General features: G+C 42.3%; 1 protein-coding gene across 2 annotated transcripts; it reads right to left on the bottom strand.

Moving 5' to 3' along the window:
- Positions 1 to 3,151: 3,151 nt before the first annotated feature.
- On the bottom strand, positions 3,152 to 20,268 carry khnyn (KH and NYN domain containing). 2 transcript variants are annotated; one of them, XM_040038294.1, is made up of 9 exons: positions 19,380 to 20,268; positions 17,154 to 17,412; positions 14,511 to 14,645; positions 10,723 to 12,539; positions 9,031 to 9,161; positions 6,973 to 7,069; positions 6,727 to 6,834; positions 6,402 to 6,503; positions 3,152 to 6,315 (listed from the first exon to the last, which is right to left on the bottom strand). In XM_040038294.1, the coding sequence occupies exons 2-9, from the start codon at positions 17,373 to 17,375 to the stop codon at positions 6,066 to 6,068; spliced, it is 2,862 nt and encodes a 953-aa protein (XP_039894228.1). In that variant the 5' UTR covers positions 17,376 to 17,412; positions 19,380 to 20,268; the 3' UTR covers positions 3,152 to 6,065. The 2 variants fall into 2 exon arrangements, with proteins under 2 accessions (XP_039894228.1, XP_039894229.1); XM_040038295.1 differs by lacking the exon at positions 19,380 to 20,268 and having other exon boundaries at positions 17,154 to 19,373.
- Between the last annotated feature and the right edge of the window lie 347 nt (positions 20,269 to 20,615).

The following is a 20,615-nucleotide window of genomic DNA, read 5'->3' as shown; positions in this document are numbered from 1 at the left end:
TTAAAAATAAACTACATTTTGAACTGCTTCAATTCTTCATGGCATAGATTCAACGAGGTGCTGGAAACATTCGTCAGAGACTTTGTTTGACACTGACATGACAGCATCACACAGTTGGACTGAGATCTGGTGACTGTGGAGGTCTTTTGAGGACAGTGAACCAATTTTCATGCTCAAAAATAAGTTTGAGATTATCTAAACTTTGTGACACGGTGCGTTATTTTACAGGAAGCAGTCATCAGAGGAGAGTACACTGTGGTCATACAGGGATGGACGTGATCAGCAATAACACTCAATTAGGTTGTGTTTTTAAAAAATGATTCCCATACAATTTATTCCTGGGCCTTGGTATGGATATGCTCTCTGTTCCTTTAAGACAGCCTTCTTCTCATTGGCTGGTCCTCACAAATAGGAGGTGTCAGTAGCACATCATGATAGTTATGTGCATATACCTACAAGTTCAATAGCCTTCTGAAGCCTGAGCTCCTTGTTTACAGAGATTACATCCACATTACATGTTCCCTGTTTCACTTAAACTTTTAGCCATGTTCCAAAATTGTAAGTGTAAAAATGATAGAAGGTAAGAAAAAGAAGAAAAAGAAGAGAGTGCTTGTTTTAGGATTTTTCTATTACAATATGATGACATCAGCTTTTATGGCACCAATGGGACATTATAGGGCAAGATATTGAAAAAATAAATCTTCTCTTTCATATGATATATTACTCAATATGGTTTCTTCATATTGGCTTTTTCTACTGGTCGATCTACAGTGGCTTGCAAAAGTATTCGGCCCCCTTGAACTTTCCCACATTTTGTCACATTACAGCCACAAACATGAATCAATTTCATTGGAATTCCACGTGAAAGACAAATACAAAGTGGTGTACACGTGAGAAGTGGAACAAAAATCATACAGGATTCTAAACAGTTTTTACAAATAAATAACTGCAAAGTGGGGTGTGCGTAATTATTCAGCCCCCTTTGGTTTGAGTGCAGTCAGTCGACATTGCCTGATGAGTGCTAATGACTAAATCGAGTGCACCTGTGTGTAATCTAATGTCAGTACAAATACAGCTGCTCTGTGACGGCCTCAGAGGTTGTCTAAGAGAATTTTGGGAGCAACAACACCATGAAGTCCAAAGAACACACCAGACAGGTCAGGGATAAAGTTATTGAGAAATTTAAAGCAGGCTTAGGCTACAAAAAGATTTCCCAAGCCTTGAACATCCCACGGAGCTCTGTTCAAGCGATCATTCAGAAATGGAAGGAGTATGGCACAACTGTAAACCTACCAAGACAAGGCCGTCCACCTAAACTCACAGGCCGAACAAGGAGAGCGCTGAACAGAAATGCAGCCAAGAGGCCCATGGTGACTCTGGACGAGCTGCAGAGATCTACAGCTCAGGTGGGGGAATCTGTCCATAGGACAACTATTAGTCGCGCACTGCACAAAGTTGGCCTTTATGGAAGAGTGGCAAGAAGAAAGCCATTGTTAACAGAAAACCATAAGAAGTCCCGTTTGCAGTTTGCCACAAGCCATGTGGGGGACACAGCAAACATGTGGAAGAAGGTGCTCTGGTCAGATGAGACCAAAATGGAACTTTTTGGCCAAAATGCAAAACGCTATGTGTGGTGGAAAACTAACACTGCACATCACTCTGAACACACCATCCCCTCTGTCAAATATGGTGGTGGCAGCATCATGCTCTGGGGGTGCTTCTCTTCAGCAGGGACAGGAAGCTGGTCAGAGTTGATGGGAAGATGGATGGAGCCAAATACAGGGCAATCTTGGAAGAAAACTTCTTGGAGTCTGCAAAAGACTTGAGACTGGGGCGGAGGTTCACCTTCCAGCAGGACAACGACCCTAAACATAAAGCCAGGGCAACAATGGAATGGCTTAAAACAAAACATATCCATGTGTTAGAATGGCCCAGTCAAAGTCCAGATCTAAATCCAATCGAGAATCTGTGGCAAGATCTGAAAACTGCTGTTCACAAACGCTGTCCATCTAATCTGACTGAGCTGGAGCTGTTCTGCAAAGAAGAATGGGCAAGAATTTCAGTCTCTAGATGTGCAAAGCTGGCAGAGACATACCCTAAAAGACTGGCAGCTGTCATTGCAGCAAAAGGTGGTTCTACAAAGTATTGACTCAGGGGGCTGAATAATTACGCACACCCCACTTTCCAGTTATTTATTTGTAACAAATGTTTGGAATCATGTATGATTTTCGTTCCACTTCTCACGTGTACACCACTTTGTATTGGTCTTTCACGAGGAATTCCAATAAAATTGATTCATGTTTGAGGCTGTAATGTGACAAAATGTGGGAAAGTTCAAGGGGGCTGAATACTTTTGCAAGCCACGTCCCTACCCTCACCTATGGTCACGAGCTGTGGGTAGTGACTGGAAGAATGAGATCGCGGATACAAGCGGTGGAAATGAGCTTCCTCTGAAGGGTGGCTGGCCTCTCCCTTAGAGATAGGGTGAGAAGCTTGTCCATCCGAAAGGGGCTCAGAGTAGAGCTGCTGTTCTTCGCATTGGAAGGAGCCAGCTGAGGTGGTTCGGGCAACTGACAAATATACCCCCTGGGCGCCTCCTGGGTGAGGTGTTCCGGGCAAGTCCCACCAGGAGGAAGCCCCTGGTCAGACCCAGGAAACGCTGGAGAAATTATATCTCTCGGCTTGCCTGCGAATGCCTGGGTGTTCCCCGGACAAGCTGGAGGAGGTGGCTGGGGAGAGGGAGGTCTGGACCTCTCTGTTTAGGCCACTGCCCCCGCGACCCGGCCCTGGATAAAGAGCACAAAGATGGATGGACGGTTTCTTCATATATTTCTTGAAGGTGAGCTTTGATCTTGGGGACGAACAATGAAGGTTAAGATCAAATGCTTAGCCCTCCTAGGCCTTACATCTCCCAAGGCCTGGATTATTGTTGTGAGGTTTGAAGATGATCGAGTAAGCTGTGGGTAATATACAGCTGTTTTTAGCAATCTACCGTCACACAAAATTTCAAAAATGATATCTCAAAAACCAGACTGCTAAGAAACAGACGGACAGACAAACAAACGCAATTGATTACATACTCCCTCGCTTTAGCTGGAGAACAATACATCCTGATGGACACAGGACAGAAATTGACAGAGGACAATAGAAACACCATTTAAAAAAATATTTTAATTACGAACATGAATAAAATATATAAATATTAACAATACAAATAAGATTACGGCTATTTACTCACACTGAAGTAGCCCACATTAACAATGACATTTGGATGAAGAATGAATTTTCCATGTTTTGGTTTGCTCTTAATTTCTTCATCCAGACATACCTTAAAGATATAATTATAGACTCATAACCAAAGTTATGCGAAACAAAAGACCTAATTAAAATAAGTTAAAATATATAATTGTGCAGATTTTTGCAAAGTTGGGTTTTTACTTTCTCAGCATGACACACTCTCTTACACCAGTTACTGTATATCCAAAAATCTATTCTCAGTGCCAACTGCCTCTGATAGAAATCTTTCAACCTATTTTCTAAGTAAACCGGTGGCTGTAAAATTAAAGGAAAAACAACAGAAAAATACACAAAATATGTAATTTTATATTACCCAAGGCAGACTAACTGTTTATAAAATGGCTCTGTTATGATACCATATGGGATTCACAATCGTTTTCCCAGAGTTAAAACTACCCGGAGAAAGATAGTTAATAGGTGTCATTACACAATGACTATATTGGTCTTATAAAAATACAAAAAAATAAAAATAAGACTCTGTTGCTGAGCTAGTGTCTCTAAGGCTGGTTTTATGGTCACAAATGTGTCCATCTGCGTACAGCTTTTGGTCAAACAGGGGGGTTTTCCCCCACCCAAGACGCTCTCCCATGCAGTCCTTTGAGATCTAGACTGCAGGTCGCTGTAAGTGGATGATATTTGCAACTGCAGAATGCTGACTGGTTGACAAGTGGGCTGGAATAGAGAAGGGAGCAATAGAAGAATTCACCAGGAATCGGAGAACCTCGAAAAATGACTAAAAAAATAAAGCACGAATAGCACAGACAGTGGCTGCAGTAATATTTTCATAGTTTTTAACACTCGGTTTCACTTCAGCTCTCTGTATGTAAAAAATTCGCTCACAGACAAACAAAAGTAGCCTGCACAATGGCGGTAACATACCTTGTACACTGCCTCCATCTGACAACAGCGCTCACTGCAGGTGGACAGGCAGTCCCTGCTACCTCTGCTCAACCATAAAACCAACTTAAACCTAGGAAGCTGTACTAAAGCTAAATGTCAATATTAGCATGCTAACCAATATGTTTATATATATTTACATTAATTTGGTGTGTGAGAACCAAAATGTTAATTTGGTGTTTTTGCATGCTAAAACGCTAACTATGTATGTTAACATTCTAGCTAATATATTCATGCTAATGTGTTAGTTTGGTAATTAGCAAGCTAACTAAGGCGTTAACCATATGTTTGTGTGTCAATTAGGTGATTTAGCATCCTAACTTATGTCTTGACCAAATTTTTGGATGTTAATTTAATGCGTCAGAATGCTAACTAATGTATTAACCATATATTCACATTAGTTTGGTGTGTTAGCATGCCAGTATTTGGCATTAAAGCTACACTGGAATGTCTTCAGTTTTACTGGTGCTTTGACAGAAATCAGACTAACATAAAATACACAATAAACACTGACAGCAATGCATAAATGTAGAAGAATAATACATCTGTATAGTTCTGAAAGAAAAATCAAAACAACAAACACAAATAATGAACTGACAATCACTGAGGGATTTTTCTGGTTCAGTTGATAGAGCTGGTCTAGTTTTAGCTTTAATTAAGGATCTATCTATCTATCTATCTATCTATCTATCTTTGTAGTTGCTGTTGTGCTATATCCATACAGACTGTATATGGGAGATGGATGTAACCTCCGAATTTGAAATGTGAAGCCAAAACCAGTGTTGCCAACTCCTCAGTAAGGAAAATCGCTATTGGCTGTCCTAAAAGTTGCTAGAAGTTGCTAAATAACGTCATTACCTAATTTGCACAATTGGTCATGCTTATGTACTTGTAACCTATGTTGTAGGAGACAGAAATATCGTGGAAGAGACATAAAGTGAGTAAAAAACACAATAAATTAATTTAGAATATATTTAGAACTACAAATTAAATTTCTTTTAGCAATTATTGTGTTTTTTTATGCCACAATTCTAACCCACCTCCTGTGTCTGGGCTGGGTACTGGCAAAAGTGACCTGAAATAGGCACTCTGGCAGAATTATTTTGTGTGTGTGTGTGTTTTTAAGTAGCTTTAAACTTTGTGATTTGCAAAAAGTTTGAGCAAAAGAAGAACTGACTGTGTTACAGTCAGTCACTCATGTGCCATTCATTTGCAGTTTTGGAGGCGTAGGGGGTCAACATCTCCTGCTCTGACAGCAGCTGGGTTGCGACTGCTGCGTGACAACAATCCGTCACCTGTGAGCGCTTTGGCACAGGCGAGGTGCCCATGGTGACATCCGCTGCTTGATGAGAGAAAGAGTGATACGTGCTTTCACATCAAAAAGTGGTTCTAAGTCTTCCTAATAACACCACCAAAAGTTGCCAGATTTGTCGCTAGTCGCTTTTTAGAAAAAAAGATGCTGAGGGGGCCTGAAAACTCGCTATATATAGTGACAAAGTCGCTAAGTTGGCAACACTGGCCAAAACTGAGTGTACAATATTCTAATTTTCTCAGCTAAATCCACTTCACCTTCATTGGTTCTGATTAAAAAAAACAAACCACAAACCAATGGATGATGTCACAGTTGCTAAAATCCATCTTTTACATAGAGTCTATAGTCACACGAGAAAATGAATAACAACTCTGTGAGAAAACTCTATGGTGAAACACTAGAACTGAGAGACTTCTAGTTTGTTGATTGCTGCTCCAAAATCAGATCAGACAGCACATTGATGTCCGTCTCTGCCGAGTGGCACTGCAGCACCAGCGTCACCATGTTGTCCTGATTAGGGAAAACCTGACAGAGCTGCTCTCTCAGGCTGGCTGTTTCTTCAGGACTCCTCTCGGTCCGGACCCCCTGGCCATGACCTGTAGCACCATACTGCTTCTGCTTCTGTCCCATGTCCCATCCCTTTCCTTGCCCCTCTCCCTCTACCCCTGCCAGCTGCTCCCAAAGCGTCCAGTGCGCCCCCTAGTGTTCGGTCACGGAAGTTGATGACCTCTGTTTGGGAGCGTGGCTGTTTGGAGGAACTGAAAGATGAGGCCGAGCCAGCAAAAGAGTGATTTCCTGGATTTGGACTCCTGAAAGATGTTGAGAAGGAAAATGAAGCATCATGTGAAATTATTCTCAAAGGATTGGATAAGATCGGATATCTTGGGTCTGTTACCTATGCTCTGAACGCAGGAAGTCATCCAGGTGAGGCCCTCCTCTTCCAAGAGGGTCATCAGGGACCATGAAGTGATCCCCGACAAAAGTGTACTGAAGAAGACTGGACGAGCAGCAACAGATCACAGAGGAAAAATGTATTTAGTGAAAAACATTGTGTAGGGTATTGACAGTATTTTCTGTCAACCCAACTTTTTGGATCTTTTAGATAAAAATGGACAAAAACGTCCGGAGACTGATTTTTTATTACATTTGGTAAATGTGAGTGAAACCATTTCAGTGCAAATCAAAATTTCAGTCCCCCTGACTGCGCAGCACTGCCCTACCTCTTTTTAATGATGTCCCTCCATACGGGGGACTCGTCCAAGAGGTCCCTCAGGTTGTCGTTGGTCACGATCACTCCGCCTGTCTTCTGTGCGTGCTGCAGTATCATTCTGCATAAACACAAAGACATGGGTATCAATTTTTGGCTTATCTGAACTGTATCCAGATAGACTGGAGTGTGTACAGCAACAAAACCACATGAAATGTGATGGGTTGTGTAAACAAAACAATATCTCAGTGTCTTGTACCTGTCATCATACGAGCTGATCCTCTTGCCTTGGACCTCTCTGGATGGTGTGTAGGAGAGCAGGCCCAGCTGCTGCAGCTCTGTCAGATAGTGCTTCTCTGGGAGACAGACACAAACAACTCTTTGTTTACGAAGCAGTCTGCTATGAGGGGAAACACCCACACGCATGCTGAAAGCTCACATGAAGTCTGCATTCACCAAGCATGACTTGTTTTCTCGTTTGAAGTCTTTTGCAGAATCCAGAGTTAGCAGGAGCAAGGAGCAAACACGCACAACAATGGGGTCACAGCCTGACCCCAATGAGATGCTAGCTACACACTCATAGAGCGGAAGTTATAGCCATGAAGTAGAATTTTTGGAATTAAACCTTTTAGTGAAATATTTTCTAAAGCTGCAGTTTCAATCACTCATTTAAATTGAGCTTCATCAACAGTAAAGCTTTGTTTTTATTAACTGAGTTTAACACATCTGCTTAGCAAGCAAAAGTTGCTGGTTCGATTGTGATCGGAGACACGGTGTCTTATGCAACACATTTGTTACCTCTGACAGACTAAACTAAGTTTCTTACTTCAACAAAAAAATAACCAAGAAATGAATCATAAATCAAGATTTTTCTTAGCTGGGGCCCTAAAGTCTACACACGTCACTCTTCCAGTGCTTTATATTTATCTGACTTTAACCTGTCAGCTCCTTTGTGGCAACTATGTGAGAACAGAAGGAAGTATTGGCCAGTAAACTCTGGCAGTAAAAGCAGGAAGGTGTCATGTAAGCTGAGAGCTGCATGCTCTCGGCTTACACAGCTCTCCTACCTACACCAGTGCTCTGAAAAATTAAATACACCCTTCATGCTTCAATAGTCTAGCAGGTTTTTCCCAGCACACAAACACTTGGACACAGTGCTCGGCTTTGCCTGTGTTCTTTATTTTCTTGTTGACTTCCACTTTTTAAAGTTGTCTTCTCAAATAATGCCCAGTTTTCGCTCAGTCCTTCTGGCTTCTCCAGCTGCCACCCGTGAGGTTCTCTCCCAGCCCGAGGATGCTACTGTGTTAAATGGGACACCGAAAACGCATACTAGTCTCTCCTGGCACTGCCCCCTGAAACCTCTGCTCTACAGCTGAGCCAGATTAGCCAGGCATTCACTTATGATGACAAAAATGTAATGACTTGAATAATAATAATTTATCCACAGAAACTGTAAAAAAAAAAAACCACACAAAAAAAACAACAACCAATGGCTACATCTCTACATCTCTACATCTCTACAGACTCTACAGGGCTCAGTTAGCAAGTTCGTGACAGCACAGTTAGAAAAAGACTAAATAAGTATGGTTTGTTTTCTAAGGGCGGCCAGAAGAAAGACTCATCTCTCTAAAAAGAACATGACAGCACAGCTTAGATTTAAAAGGCTACATCTGAAAAAACAACAAGATTTCTGGTGTAGATGCTAATATAATACCATAATGCACAGCATGGGGTTGGCTGTAGCCCAGGAGGTAGAGCAGCTCATCTGCTAATATCCTTGGGCATGTTGCCCAAGCTTCTATCTATGGATGCTAACATCCATAGATAGAAGCATCCATCGGGGTATGAATGCATGTGAATGTTAGATAGAAAGCACTTGCAGCAAATCTACAACAAAATAGCTGAAAAAGAAAAAAATCAAGGTGCTGTGAAAAGCTCCAGACTTTAACCCGACTGAAATGTTGTGAATAGACCTCAACAGAGCTGTGCACCAACTCATGCCTGAAAACCTCAACGAACTGAAGCAATTTTGTTACGTGGGCCAAAATTCCTCCACAATGATATGAGAGACTGATAAAGTCAACAATTCATTGGGTGTACCTAATTATTCACACAGTCATGTGAAAGACTTTCTTTTTCACATGTCTGTAAGTCAAAACTTAAACCAAGTGTATTCCAGTAATAAAAAAACTGCTCACATTTCCTGCTGTGTGCTACGTGTGAGAGAAGAGAACATCATTATGTGATAACGTTATGACACTCTCCTGACACTGACAAGAGTTCAATTTCAGCAACACATTAAGTTTTAAAGCGTTACCTTTGACCCTGGGGTCGCTCTTTTGCCTCCACTGTGGAATTAGGGCGCTGATTTGACGATGGCCTCGGTCCCAGAAGTGCTGTACAGCCAGAGCAATTCCCCGACAGGAGAAGAAATGACCCAGTCCGTGACTGTGGAAAAATGAAGATTGCCATTAAAGTGTTACAAATAATGCTTCATATGATCACAGTTCACTGGACTTTCTTTCTCTTTTATCACTATGTGTGTCTCCAACAAACATTAACATTGAAGTTGAAGTGCAGTGAAGAATAATATGCTGACTTCCAGTTCCTGGAACGATTGTGCTGTCCAATCAAAAGCAACAGATAAAAATACATCTAAGAGGAACTAGGCTACATGTCACTATGCTAATCACGAAACAGTTCCTAATCCCCTGCAGTATCGGACCTTGTGACCTTATCACCCCTTTGTTTGACATCTGTATCTCTGATGATATGTTGCACTTATATTTCCCACCAGAATAACCCTTCAAGTTGGAATTTCCACTCGAAAAGTCAGAGAAGGCCCACCAAACCAGACTTCCCAATCCAGGATAGCAAAACAGTAGTGAAACTGCAAAACTAGCACTCGCTATTACCACTATCGTGTATTTGTGGTTCACCAAATAAGCCATATGAAGAGCATCAGGCTTTACCCATGCAGTTCGAAGAAACCAAAATGTGTTGCTACGTCCCTCTGCAGCCCCTAATCTCTTCAGTGTGTTCAGCTGGTGGTAATTGGCCACACCTAGTCAGGTGTTGATAAAAGCATATCTGAGGCAGGCTTTCAAAAAGCCTCACCAGCCGTGCCTTGGTGGTACCAGCCATGTTAGCCAACCTGCTATGCATTTTAGGATTAAAACCTCTTCTCACCTACAATCTGGTATTCGTCTCCTCTCTTTTTTGTTGCGGCTTTTGAGCCGGGTCATAACTGTGTAACACGGTCAAATCGGGACCAATGCAACTCCCAGCTCTGAGGTAAAAATGACTGCAGCATATGCATTTGTTGATGGTGCCTACTCTTACCCATCAAACCCTTTAAAAAAAACTGTTTAGCACCTACATGCATAGATCTCTGTTCCTTCCCTTCGCTTTGTGTTTCTGTGTAAACGTCATGCTTCGCCAATAGTTCTGGGTCAGTTTATCTTCCTGCTCCCACTCGCTGGGTAGGTAAGCTCATCGCAGACTACAATTATTAATGAACACACTGCCATCACAACTTTATAAATCTTTAAACAGAGTCTACACATCAGCCACAGGTGTTCCTTTACCATCTATTACATGAGAAAATACAATCACCATTCCTGGAAAGTTTACAGAGGCCCACTGCAGCATGGGTATCTTATTAATGCACAATTCCATTGTTATAACATGTTTAAATGTGTAAACATGCACTCAACTAATCATGCACATTCATAAACTGTGGCATAATGTACCACTAAGCTGGAATAATAACTATATCTTTCATTTTAAGCTTTTGCTTTTAGAGCAAAAGGACACAAAGAGTAGATCCTCATTTCTAAATATGTTTTCAAATTCTCAAGAAGTCCTTCACATTTGGCCTAACAGGACTATCTATATTTCCTGTTCTCATATTCCCTTCTCATAAACACCCCACCAAAATAAATCTTCTACTCTATTGTATACTTTACCACATTTTCCCAGTACGAGATTTATTTGCTGTAATTCTTACCTCATAGCCACGTTACTCCCATCAATTATGATCGTCCTCAGTGTTGGGTCTCCGGGCTGGTCTGTCAGCTTGAGTTCAAAGGGGATCTGCAGGCTCTCCAAGAATCGCTGCTCTCCTGTCACCACCACTGAAGGAGTAGACACGAAACCCCGTTTGTCCCTCGCTCTGGTGGGAGACGAGTCCTTCGTGCCAGGGAATAAAGGCTGAGGAGCTTGAAGGGCTTGCTTAAAGGAGTGCTTTGAGCCATTGTTCTGAGCATGATGATTCTGTTTTGTGGCAGATGGATTAGGCAAGTAGTTGGTGTTGCCTTGTTGCTTATGAGATTGGAAATTGGTGAGCTGAGGATCCATGGATGAGGCATAAGTAGGCATTGGTGGCCCTTTGACCCCAGGTAGGATGATGTGGTGAGGAGTTTGTGACTTTGAAGGCTGGTGTTGCTTTTGCTGTGAGGTGTACAAGGTCACCGGTGACTGCTGGGGTTTATTATTCCAAATATCTTGTCCCTCAATAGGGACACTACTATCAATCCTTGACACCCTTATCTTTTCTCGCCCATCGAATTCTCTCTCTTCTGGAGGTGTATAAGGCTGAAGTTCTGGTATTATTTGAAGTTTTGACCCGCCAGTGTCCAAGACCACATCATCCATCTCTCTCGGTCCTTCTCTGAAGGCTCCTGCCTCTTTGACTCCCTCTTTCTGCAGCTGCAGGAGCAGCTGGTGAGTCGATCCATCAGGCAACAAGTTGTACAGTTTGGTTACGTTCTGTTCGGGGTACCCACAGCTGGCTGCCGCTTTCTTCAACACCCCCAGCACAAAGTCTTCCTCTTGCTCTTTATTCATTACGTCTGCGCTGACTTTTCCCTGATTGTGTCTTGCATCCCCTGTTGCGTCTTCCCCCTCTCGTCCTTCTTCTGTTTCTCCATCGCTACGTATGGCTCCACCGCCTCCTGCTATTTCTCCCCCATCTTCTCTGTGTTCTGTTTCACAGGGTCGGTTTTTCTCTGTCTGATTCAGGTCGACAGCGCCTTCCCTCTTTGGGTTTGGGAGAACCCGATTCCTCTGCTCTTGGTCACTGCGGTCCTGCTCCTGTTGAACTAAGTCCAGAATCTGCGATGCCTCTTTAGGTCCTGTTCTGGCAAGCACTCGTTTCACAACCTCCTCTGTGTATCCCATGGCGGTAAAGAATTTCAAAAGAAGCCAAAACTCCTTGTTTCCCATCGACAGCTGCAACTCCTGCTCTTTTTCCTTCCCGGATGCTGTTGCTTGGCCCAAGTGCTCTTCTCCCACCTCCTGTGGTGAATGCGCGGGTCTTTCCTCAGCACCCTCTGCCCTCCCTCGGGTGCCTGCAGACATGGAAAAGGCCTGGAAGGAGTCTTTATTTGCAAAGTCATTTCCTGCGCCTGCAGCCATCCCTTCAGCCCATCGCTCAGTAGTGGTAGAAGAATCAGGGACTGTTTGCTTTAGGGCACTGGGTATTTTAGACCTGTCCTCTGAATCCCCATGTGGCCTTGCCTCTGTATTTACATCAGTCAGTGATGAACTAGGGCTTGATCCAAGTCCCGTTTCTTTCACCAAGTCCAACAGGATTTCCTTTACTGATCCTGGCAGCACAAGAAGATCCAGGATGTGCCTGTCTTCCCACTTCTCCACCAGAGTTTTAAAGGCCCGTCGTGAATCCAGGGACTCACCTGAGCCTCCGTCCCCCATGCGCTTGGACTGTGTGCCCTCATACCTCTCTACCAGGTCTGTAATAAGAGAGTAGGCTCGCACCACCGGCTCCACCAGGCCAGATATGAGCAGGAATCCTGGAGAGCCGACCTGATTTGGTAGGAGAAAGACAGAAAGGCATTAATCTGAGTTCTACCAATGACTGAAAAATAATAATATAACAGATCATTTAGACCAAAAAAGACCAAAACAAAAGAATAAAAGAGTTCTACTTAAACAGATCAATGTTTAATTTATTTATTTTGCCTTTGCTGTTTCCTTTAATGGATTGTGGACCAACTGTTAATTTTCAGGTCTTGTATCCACGGACCATTATATCATACAATGCATGAAAATTCAATAAAAACTTAATAGAAAGACAAATCATTGTCTGACAGTATCCAATGAGTATTTCAGTATTTGCATTTCAACATAAACCATCACTACTTGAAAGACTGGATGATTCACCTGCGTGCAACCAAAACTATAAGCAGACTCCAAACAGAGTAAATACCATTCTCGCCTACAAATTCTTCATATTCAAATACAGAATCTATTTAAAAAAGACTGAGAAAATAAAAAAAGGAAGCAGGATGGTGACGGCTGTAATGGTAAAGTTAAGTCATGGAATTATGAACCCATGGGAGAGGCCAATGGTAGGTGTCAGGGTGGCAACGTTTTCATTACAGTCTATGGCTTCTCCAGGTGTGGAAATCTGCCAGTACAGTTACATACACTTACAGGGCACTTTGTTAGGTACACTTGTTCAACTGTTCATTAAAGCAGATGTCTAATCAGCCAGTCACATGGCAACAACCCGTTCAAGTTCAAACCAAGCATCAACCAAGCAAGTGATTTTGAATGTGCATGGATATTGGTGCCAGTGGTTTGAAAAGCCAGATGTCAGAGGAGAATGGCCAGACGACCTCAAGCTCATAGTAAAGCAAAAGTGCACCATATGGACAAGACTACTGGGCCACATCTCCTCCGGTCCTGCATGGACATGGACTTAGCTCCTACCTGGAAATCAGGTAGTCACCCATAAAACTCACTCCTTAAGCCTTAATTTAAACATTTACACACATTAAAACTGGGACCTCAAAATATTCTTACTGGAGTTTCCTCTTCCTCTTAAGTAAGATTATTAAGATACGTTCCAAGAAATTTACGGGCAACAAATCATACTGAAAAAGAAAGTTGTCAGAATGCAGAGTTGCATTTTTATGTTCTAGAAGTCGTCTTAAGAACAGACCAGAAGTTCCCAAAAACTGTTTCACGGTCTTAGTTTTGAAGGCAGTTTTTAACTTGTGGAAGGCGTGTGACACATTTCCATCTGATGGCGTAAAACTGATATTGACTAATAATGTGATTTCTTATTGGAATAACAGGACTGTAATCTCTTGATATCACACTATTAGTCACTTTGTTGCATCATCAGTGAATAATGGCACACTAAGCTTGTTAATGTATTACACCCTTTAAACCTTTTTTACTTTCATTTAATGTGTTTTTTTCATTTTAAGTCTCTGAGACCCAGAAATGAACTTCTGTACACTCCCAGTGGGTTCTAGATATCATGACTAGAGAAAATCCATAACAAATTGAAACTGGTGAACACAATTCTTGTTTTTAAGTCAATAAAGATTATGTATGCTGTGCTTATCCCACCCTGGAAAAAGAACACTTCAAAGAAATCATTAAATGCCCCAAATGACCATGACATTAATACCCATAATTATATGCACATCAGTTGTGTCACATTGGTTGCTACCCGTTAAAAATTGGGCAATGACAAACTGAAAGACTTTAAAACAGATCAGGTATTGTTTATAAGGAGGATTTCTTTGCTTATTTGGGGCAAAAGTGGAAATAAATACAAAAAAAGAAAAAAAACTGTTGTTATTCTAATATCAATATCAGCTCAGATTTCTACAATTTGTGCATCTTTAATAAAAATATCTATTCAGTAATGATGAAGTTATTAAAAGGTTAGAGAACCAATGTAGTAGACAAACAAAGGTGTAACAAATGCCTCTCTATAGTAACTAATACTGTGAAACCGGCCTGTTGTTGAGCTCTTACCACTATATGTGCTGAGGTGCTTTTGATCAGGCTGTCCATGAACAGGCCTTTGGCTCCGCAGAAGACACAGTGAAGCACCCCAGGATACTTAATCTCCTGCTGTTCCTCCTGGTTCACAACTCCTTTCACAAATAACTGAAAAAAATAAACAAAATAGTGTTGTTAAACTTTAGTAATTATGAAAAAGAAGCTCCATGGGAAGAGCCAGAGTTGAATGCTCTGTCCATACATCGTGCTGGGAATATTTAAGGTTTTGATTATTTTCTACACTTAGAGAGAAAGGTGGAAGTTCAGAGACACCAAAGGACTGACTGCACGAGAACGGTCAGTCCACTTACTAGCCGGATGTGTCTAGGTATTGTGTACTACCTAGTGGATAACGTGGATAAATTTGTGTTTATCTGGGAAACACTTTACATTTCGTAAAGCATATCTAGCTACGCGAAGGCGTTTAGCTCAAACATGCAGTCAGATTGAGGTCAGATCACGTTCTCACCATAAACACGCTTCGTAGTCTGTTTGGGACCGAGCCAAGACCACCTCCTCTAAATGGTCTCGGTGCAGTTGTTTTGCTGTGATCACCGTGTTCACATCTGCACAAACGAATCGCACCGAGGGGGAAAACAAACAAGAGTTCGTTTTGGCTGATGATGAACCTCTAGATTTTTGTAACCTCGTACCATTTGCTGTTGCTGCAAAAGCTGTGGCGAGCATAAATGGCTCTGGCTGTGTGATGATGTCACCATTGGCGCACAAAGAGACCGACGCGGTGGGTACGAATGACTGAACCCTGACCCCACTGAAGTCCATCCACAGGAGATCCACCTTCCCCTATTTGTGCTAAAGTTTCAAAGTCTGCAACGTCCACGCTCTAATCTAGCTGCGGACGTTAAAGAAAGCAGGAAAGGTAATAAGCAGTTTATTATAGTTTATGTTTATAAAATCATCTGGCTGACAGCAGCTGCAGCAGATCCACTGACTGACACTCTATCTCCACCTCCGTTGGTCATTTTTACACCTACTATTCTCGTTTGAACATCCACAGCTGCGGTCTGCACATGAAGGAGAATTTTTTTTAGACACAGCTAAAACAGGACAGTAAAACAATATAAAAATAAATAAAACACAATACACTGACATATCACTCAGTCAAGCTGATATTTGCGTCTCCCAAAATGGCCTTTAGCAAAGAGGAAGTCCACCTACGTATGGTTTGCATGTCTTCTCAAACTGCCTATATGCCCGACAATGGTGTGATTACAGCTACTACTGTTACACTACAGCGACTGACTTTGCAGTGCATCAGTCTGCTAGTCTTTGTATGAGTGAACGAATCTTTCTGACTGCATGTGTCAACAGGCACTTGCATATGTGGACTGAAACCTAACGGGTGAAACAACACTTAAAAAACTTTGATGACTCATTACCTGGGAATGGTACCTTAACACTCAGTAGACTGTAGACACAAAAAACCCAACTAAATTTACAGCTGACAAAAGTGGGTTAGCCCTGCACGAGGATGCAGAAATATGGTGCACAATGGAGAAAGCAGGGCGGTCGACGATACTGAAATAACAGTAAAATCAGAATGATTGCACAGGAAACTTGTTTACTTGAGTGATTAGGCAAAAAAAAAGCCAAAAACTGGCTCGGGCGGCCCCTGAGATAAAGGCTGTGATTCGGATAAAGAAGAAAAGATTTCCCGTGAAAGTTGATGCAAGAAAGATTAAACACTAAAAGAGAAAGAAAAGGCCTCCTGAAATGACAGATCGTGATGAGAAGCTCAAAGTAACGAACGGGCAAATATTCCTTAAAAGGGATATTGCCGAGAAATGAGAATAGGGGTGATGAAAGCGCTTCAGTTTCACAGCTCTTAAATAATTTCCAGCTACCGTACGCAAATATTTGACTACTCAGACGCACACTTTATCTCGCACCTCCCTCCTGCTTGATTAGCAGCAGCGAGGTGTGCTTTTTGGACATTTTGATGTCTCTCTGGCTCTCTTTGCAGTATTTCTAAGTAAGTCACAGCACATACATTAATTCAGTTCAGTTTTATTAATATGGAGGCAAATCACAACAACAGTGGCCTCAAGACTCTTTATATTGTAATGTAAAGATGATACAATAATAGAAAGAAACACGTAACTAAGGTCACCTGATCCAGCTCTAAATAGAAGGTGTATAATTCATCACAGTGAGTTTGTTGTGGTTATAAAGCAAATATGGGTCACTGTCACGCCCCTCCCACCGTCACGCCCCTCCCACCGTCACGCCCCTCCCACTCTGGTAACAGAGTGGCCCTTGAGCTATCAGCTGATGATTACTACTTAACTGCTAAAGCTCCCCATAAATGGTATTCTGGCTTGTTTTCTTTCACTGCTGTGGCAACTTTTTAAACTAAAGCTTAAAATCAATGCAGTAACACTGGATAAGGAAAAATTAGCACCACTAATGTGAACTCAAGTCCAGTTTCAGTTACCAGTTAGAATTACTGATAAGTGAAACTGGACTTGGCCAGAGGTTACTGCAGAGAGCAACCTCTGGCAAAGTCAACTTCCATCGTGTTTATGAGCCACACTGCCTAATAACTTATCTCTGTTCTGGACTGATAGGGCATTATAAACAAGAGCAGGGCCTCACCTTGGCGGCTTTCACACTGGCGCTCGGCCCTCGCAGTTTCAGCCATATTTGGCCGTTGCTGCCGTGAGGCAAATCGTCTGCCCCGATGCTGAACGCCACACTGAATATCCGCTCCACCGTGCTGTGCAGGGAGGTCAGAGACCCCCGCAGCATCCCGGCGCACGCAAACTCATCCTCCAACTCCGCCTCTCCTCCGCCTGCGTCGCTTCTCTCGTCATCCATCCTTTCTTCTTAAATTGGTGACAGACGGTCAAACATACTGCGAAAAACACATTTCAGTATCCGTCGGGTTAAAAAAGGTTAAAGGAAGAAAACATACAAACTAAGACTGCTGCCAGTCAATATCTTAGTTATTAGAGTGTCTGTTGTTTTGGATAACTACAGCTGGCTTTTTTCTAACATGGGTAAAAAGATGTTTACAGTTTTAGAAAGGTGAACTCACGTAGTCCAAAAAAAGCATGAGAGATAACCAGAACTCACAGTAGATTTTAACTATCTTTAAGCAGCTCCTGCTGAAAACCAGTTACGAATTTTCCCGTCTGAGGGAAGCTTGTCATTTCCTCTATTTCATTCTGCTGGGAATCTTTCCTGACATCAGCGAAAGACAGGAGTTTCAAGTCAGTGCAGCTTTTGGACACCTCAGTCACATGCTGACCTTTTCTCTCTTCCGACCGTAAATGATGTAAAGAAATATCTAAAAATATTTCAATAGTCCAAAATCTAAACATAATCAGTTTACCATCAAAATAGTTACTGGTTAGTAAATGTTGTCAGCCTATTCCAAGCCTGAAACTGCACATGGAACCTGAGGGTCTTGGCTCACCCAGTTCAGAGTATAGCTTGTGGTTTCAACTGTTAGGCTTCTGAGGTCTAGATCAGCTGGATAACTCTTCTTCTTCCTACTTCAGATGCTCTCTTTAGAGGTTGCCTCCCTCTTTCTGCCTGTTCTCCATCACTATTATCCAAAACGTCCTCTGCGGTCTTCCTCTTTTCCTCCTCTGCTTGTGTCCAAACCATCTCAGCCTTGCCTCCAAACCTGTCAAGCTGAGCTGTCCATGTTTATACTCATTCCTCATTTATCCATAAAAAGAGGACCTATGAAAACCTAACCCTACCTCAACCTGATGCAGGTCACTAGCAACCCGGTCTATCTTCAACCTAAACATAGAGCCCTGCGTCGGGCCTGCATAGAACCTACAAAATAACTGACACAACCAGGTACCAGCATGTATACCTGTGCGGTTGCAATCACTTAATTTCTAGGGTTTGCCGTTACGACTTGCTTATTGGGTGTAGATTTCAAGCAGACTCAAAAACACAATTCATAAACATGATGCAATAATTCTGAATAAAATGCAAGTGAAATATATAAAATCAACAGTTCATTTATTTTAAATAATAAGAAATCAAGGAAAATATCCTCACTATTCAAGTACGTGTCATTTGGCCAGATTACAATAAATGTAACAACTACAGTGTACTCAAAATGACATTTACGTGTATATTTTCTGCTCAAGCCTTCTGTTTGCCAGATGTAGCCAATGAGAAGAAAGCTATCCTAAACTGAGGGACGCTCCAATGGCCTGTTATCAATAAACACGGGTATAACTGATGCAAACACGCTCTAGAAGAGTCTAACAACTAAAATATGAAGCTGGAAATAATGGGAGCCCTGTGATACCGAGGCAGTGTTTGAATGCAGCAGGTCTTGGCTGGAGGGGAACCGTTCCCCCCCTTTTTTTGTGGAAATACTCATATAGTAACTCACAGTCATCTGCAACAAGTCAAGCGGCTAGGGGAACACCCGCTGTAATGCAGGCTTACCCACATTTCAAAGCAGGGGGCACAGAATGACAGCATTACAAATACGTCTCCGCCACCTTTGTACCTGAAATCATCGGAGTTCATGTAAACAAGACTCATATAGTATTACCAGCTCCATACAAAACATCCGCTTTAACGGCCAATCCGCCACTCCAGCTCCCACCCAGCCAAAGATCTAATTTATAGAAATAAACTGTAATCTAGCAGCAGCCTGTAAACAATGGCCCGATGATTCGGCTCTATTAGGACCTGCCTGAGTGTTTGGGAAACGCTTTTCTATTAGATCTGAATTCCAGGAAACGATCTCGCTTCTCTTAGCGGAACACACAAAAAATGGTTTCTAAATATATAAAAGCATCAAATAATAACGATAACAGTAACGCGTCGGTGTCGTTTTCTTACGTGAGCTCGATCCGCGCCGTTAAAGTTTCGTTTCCAGGAGAAACAGCGGCGGCAGCTCCCCTTCAGTCTTCCGCAACCGTAAAACAAAAACAACTACGCAAGCGGTCCAAAGTTTACCACATGCTCCTCGACGCTCACTGCTCGGAAGCACAGCTCACAGTCACGTCCCTGTAGCGGCGGCGGCAGCAGGGGCCGGGCGGATGAGGAAGCCAGTGAGCGCCGGGCAGGGACATCATACCAACCGGTGAAAACCCCCGAGCACAAAACCGAAACTAAACCAGCGAGCGAGGCCCGGGTGGTTACCTCTTACTGGGTCACCTGTAGTAATACCCTGATGATAATAACCCTGCCGAGGCCGTGCGCGGCTGCAAGGGAAAATTACCGGACACAGAAAGAATTTACGGTATGCTCCTTTATTGATTCAAATAAAGGAGGGCTCATAGGTTTTGTCTTTTGTTTACGTGAAGCTTGACAAAAATATACGACTGTGTGATTAAACCACGCATCGGAACATGTGTTTTAAAATACATTTAGGTGTTGACTTTTGTCAGAGTCACAATGGAGATAAAGGGGATTTCCACTGACGTCAGAACGGGTTTTTCTGTCGCTCCTTTTCTAGTTTTTCTAAATTTTTTTCACTTTGCTCACTGACAGGCTTTGTAAAGTGGAAAGCTGGGCTGTTTGGTAACGCATTTCTCTTTCAGTAGCTCAAATTTAAAAAAAAGATATTATTTGTTTTTAAATTTGCAGGTTTTTAATAAAAGTCTCCGTCCACGGTTCGAGGTGGAAAAAAGGGGGGTAGTTTGTCTATCTCGAAGACAGGAAGAGAGCTGCTACCTCCTACACTACATCCGGTGTCAACAAATCCAAAATGAATGACAATGAGCTCATCACCTTTAAAGCTTTTCTGTGTGGGTAAAGTCTGATTTAGGTCATATCGCTGAGCTGAGGAGCTTCCTTAAAACCAAAGTATACATTTATTATCCTAAAGTCTGGGAAAACTGTGTTTATAAAGGAAGTAAGATCTGCTGAATAGCAGAAAATATGATGAGGTGACAGCTTTACTCATTTTTCTACCATGACATTTATTTAAAAACAAAAACAAGCAAAGAACTTCAACAGCTGTTGTACATAGACCCTTTTTAACCACTCACATGCCATGTCATTAGGTACACTTGTTCAACCGCTTGTTACCACAGATGTCTGATCGGCCAATCACTCAGCAGCAGCTGGGTA

Source organism: Simochromis diagramma, unplaced genomic scaffold (assembly GCF_900408965.1).
Source record: "Simochromis diagramma unplaced genomic scaffold, fSimDia1.1 OVJJ01000413.1, whole genome shotgun sequence".
NCBI classification, from domain to species: Eukaryota; Metazoa; Chordata; class Actinopteri; order Cichliformes; family Cichlidae; genus Simochromis; species Simochromis diagramma.
The sequence above is the reverse complement of the archived record's forward strand: the minus strand, read 5'-3'. Positions and strand labels throughout refer to the sequence as shown.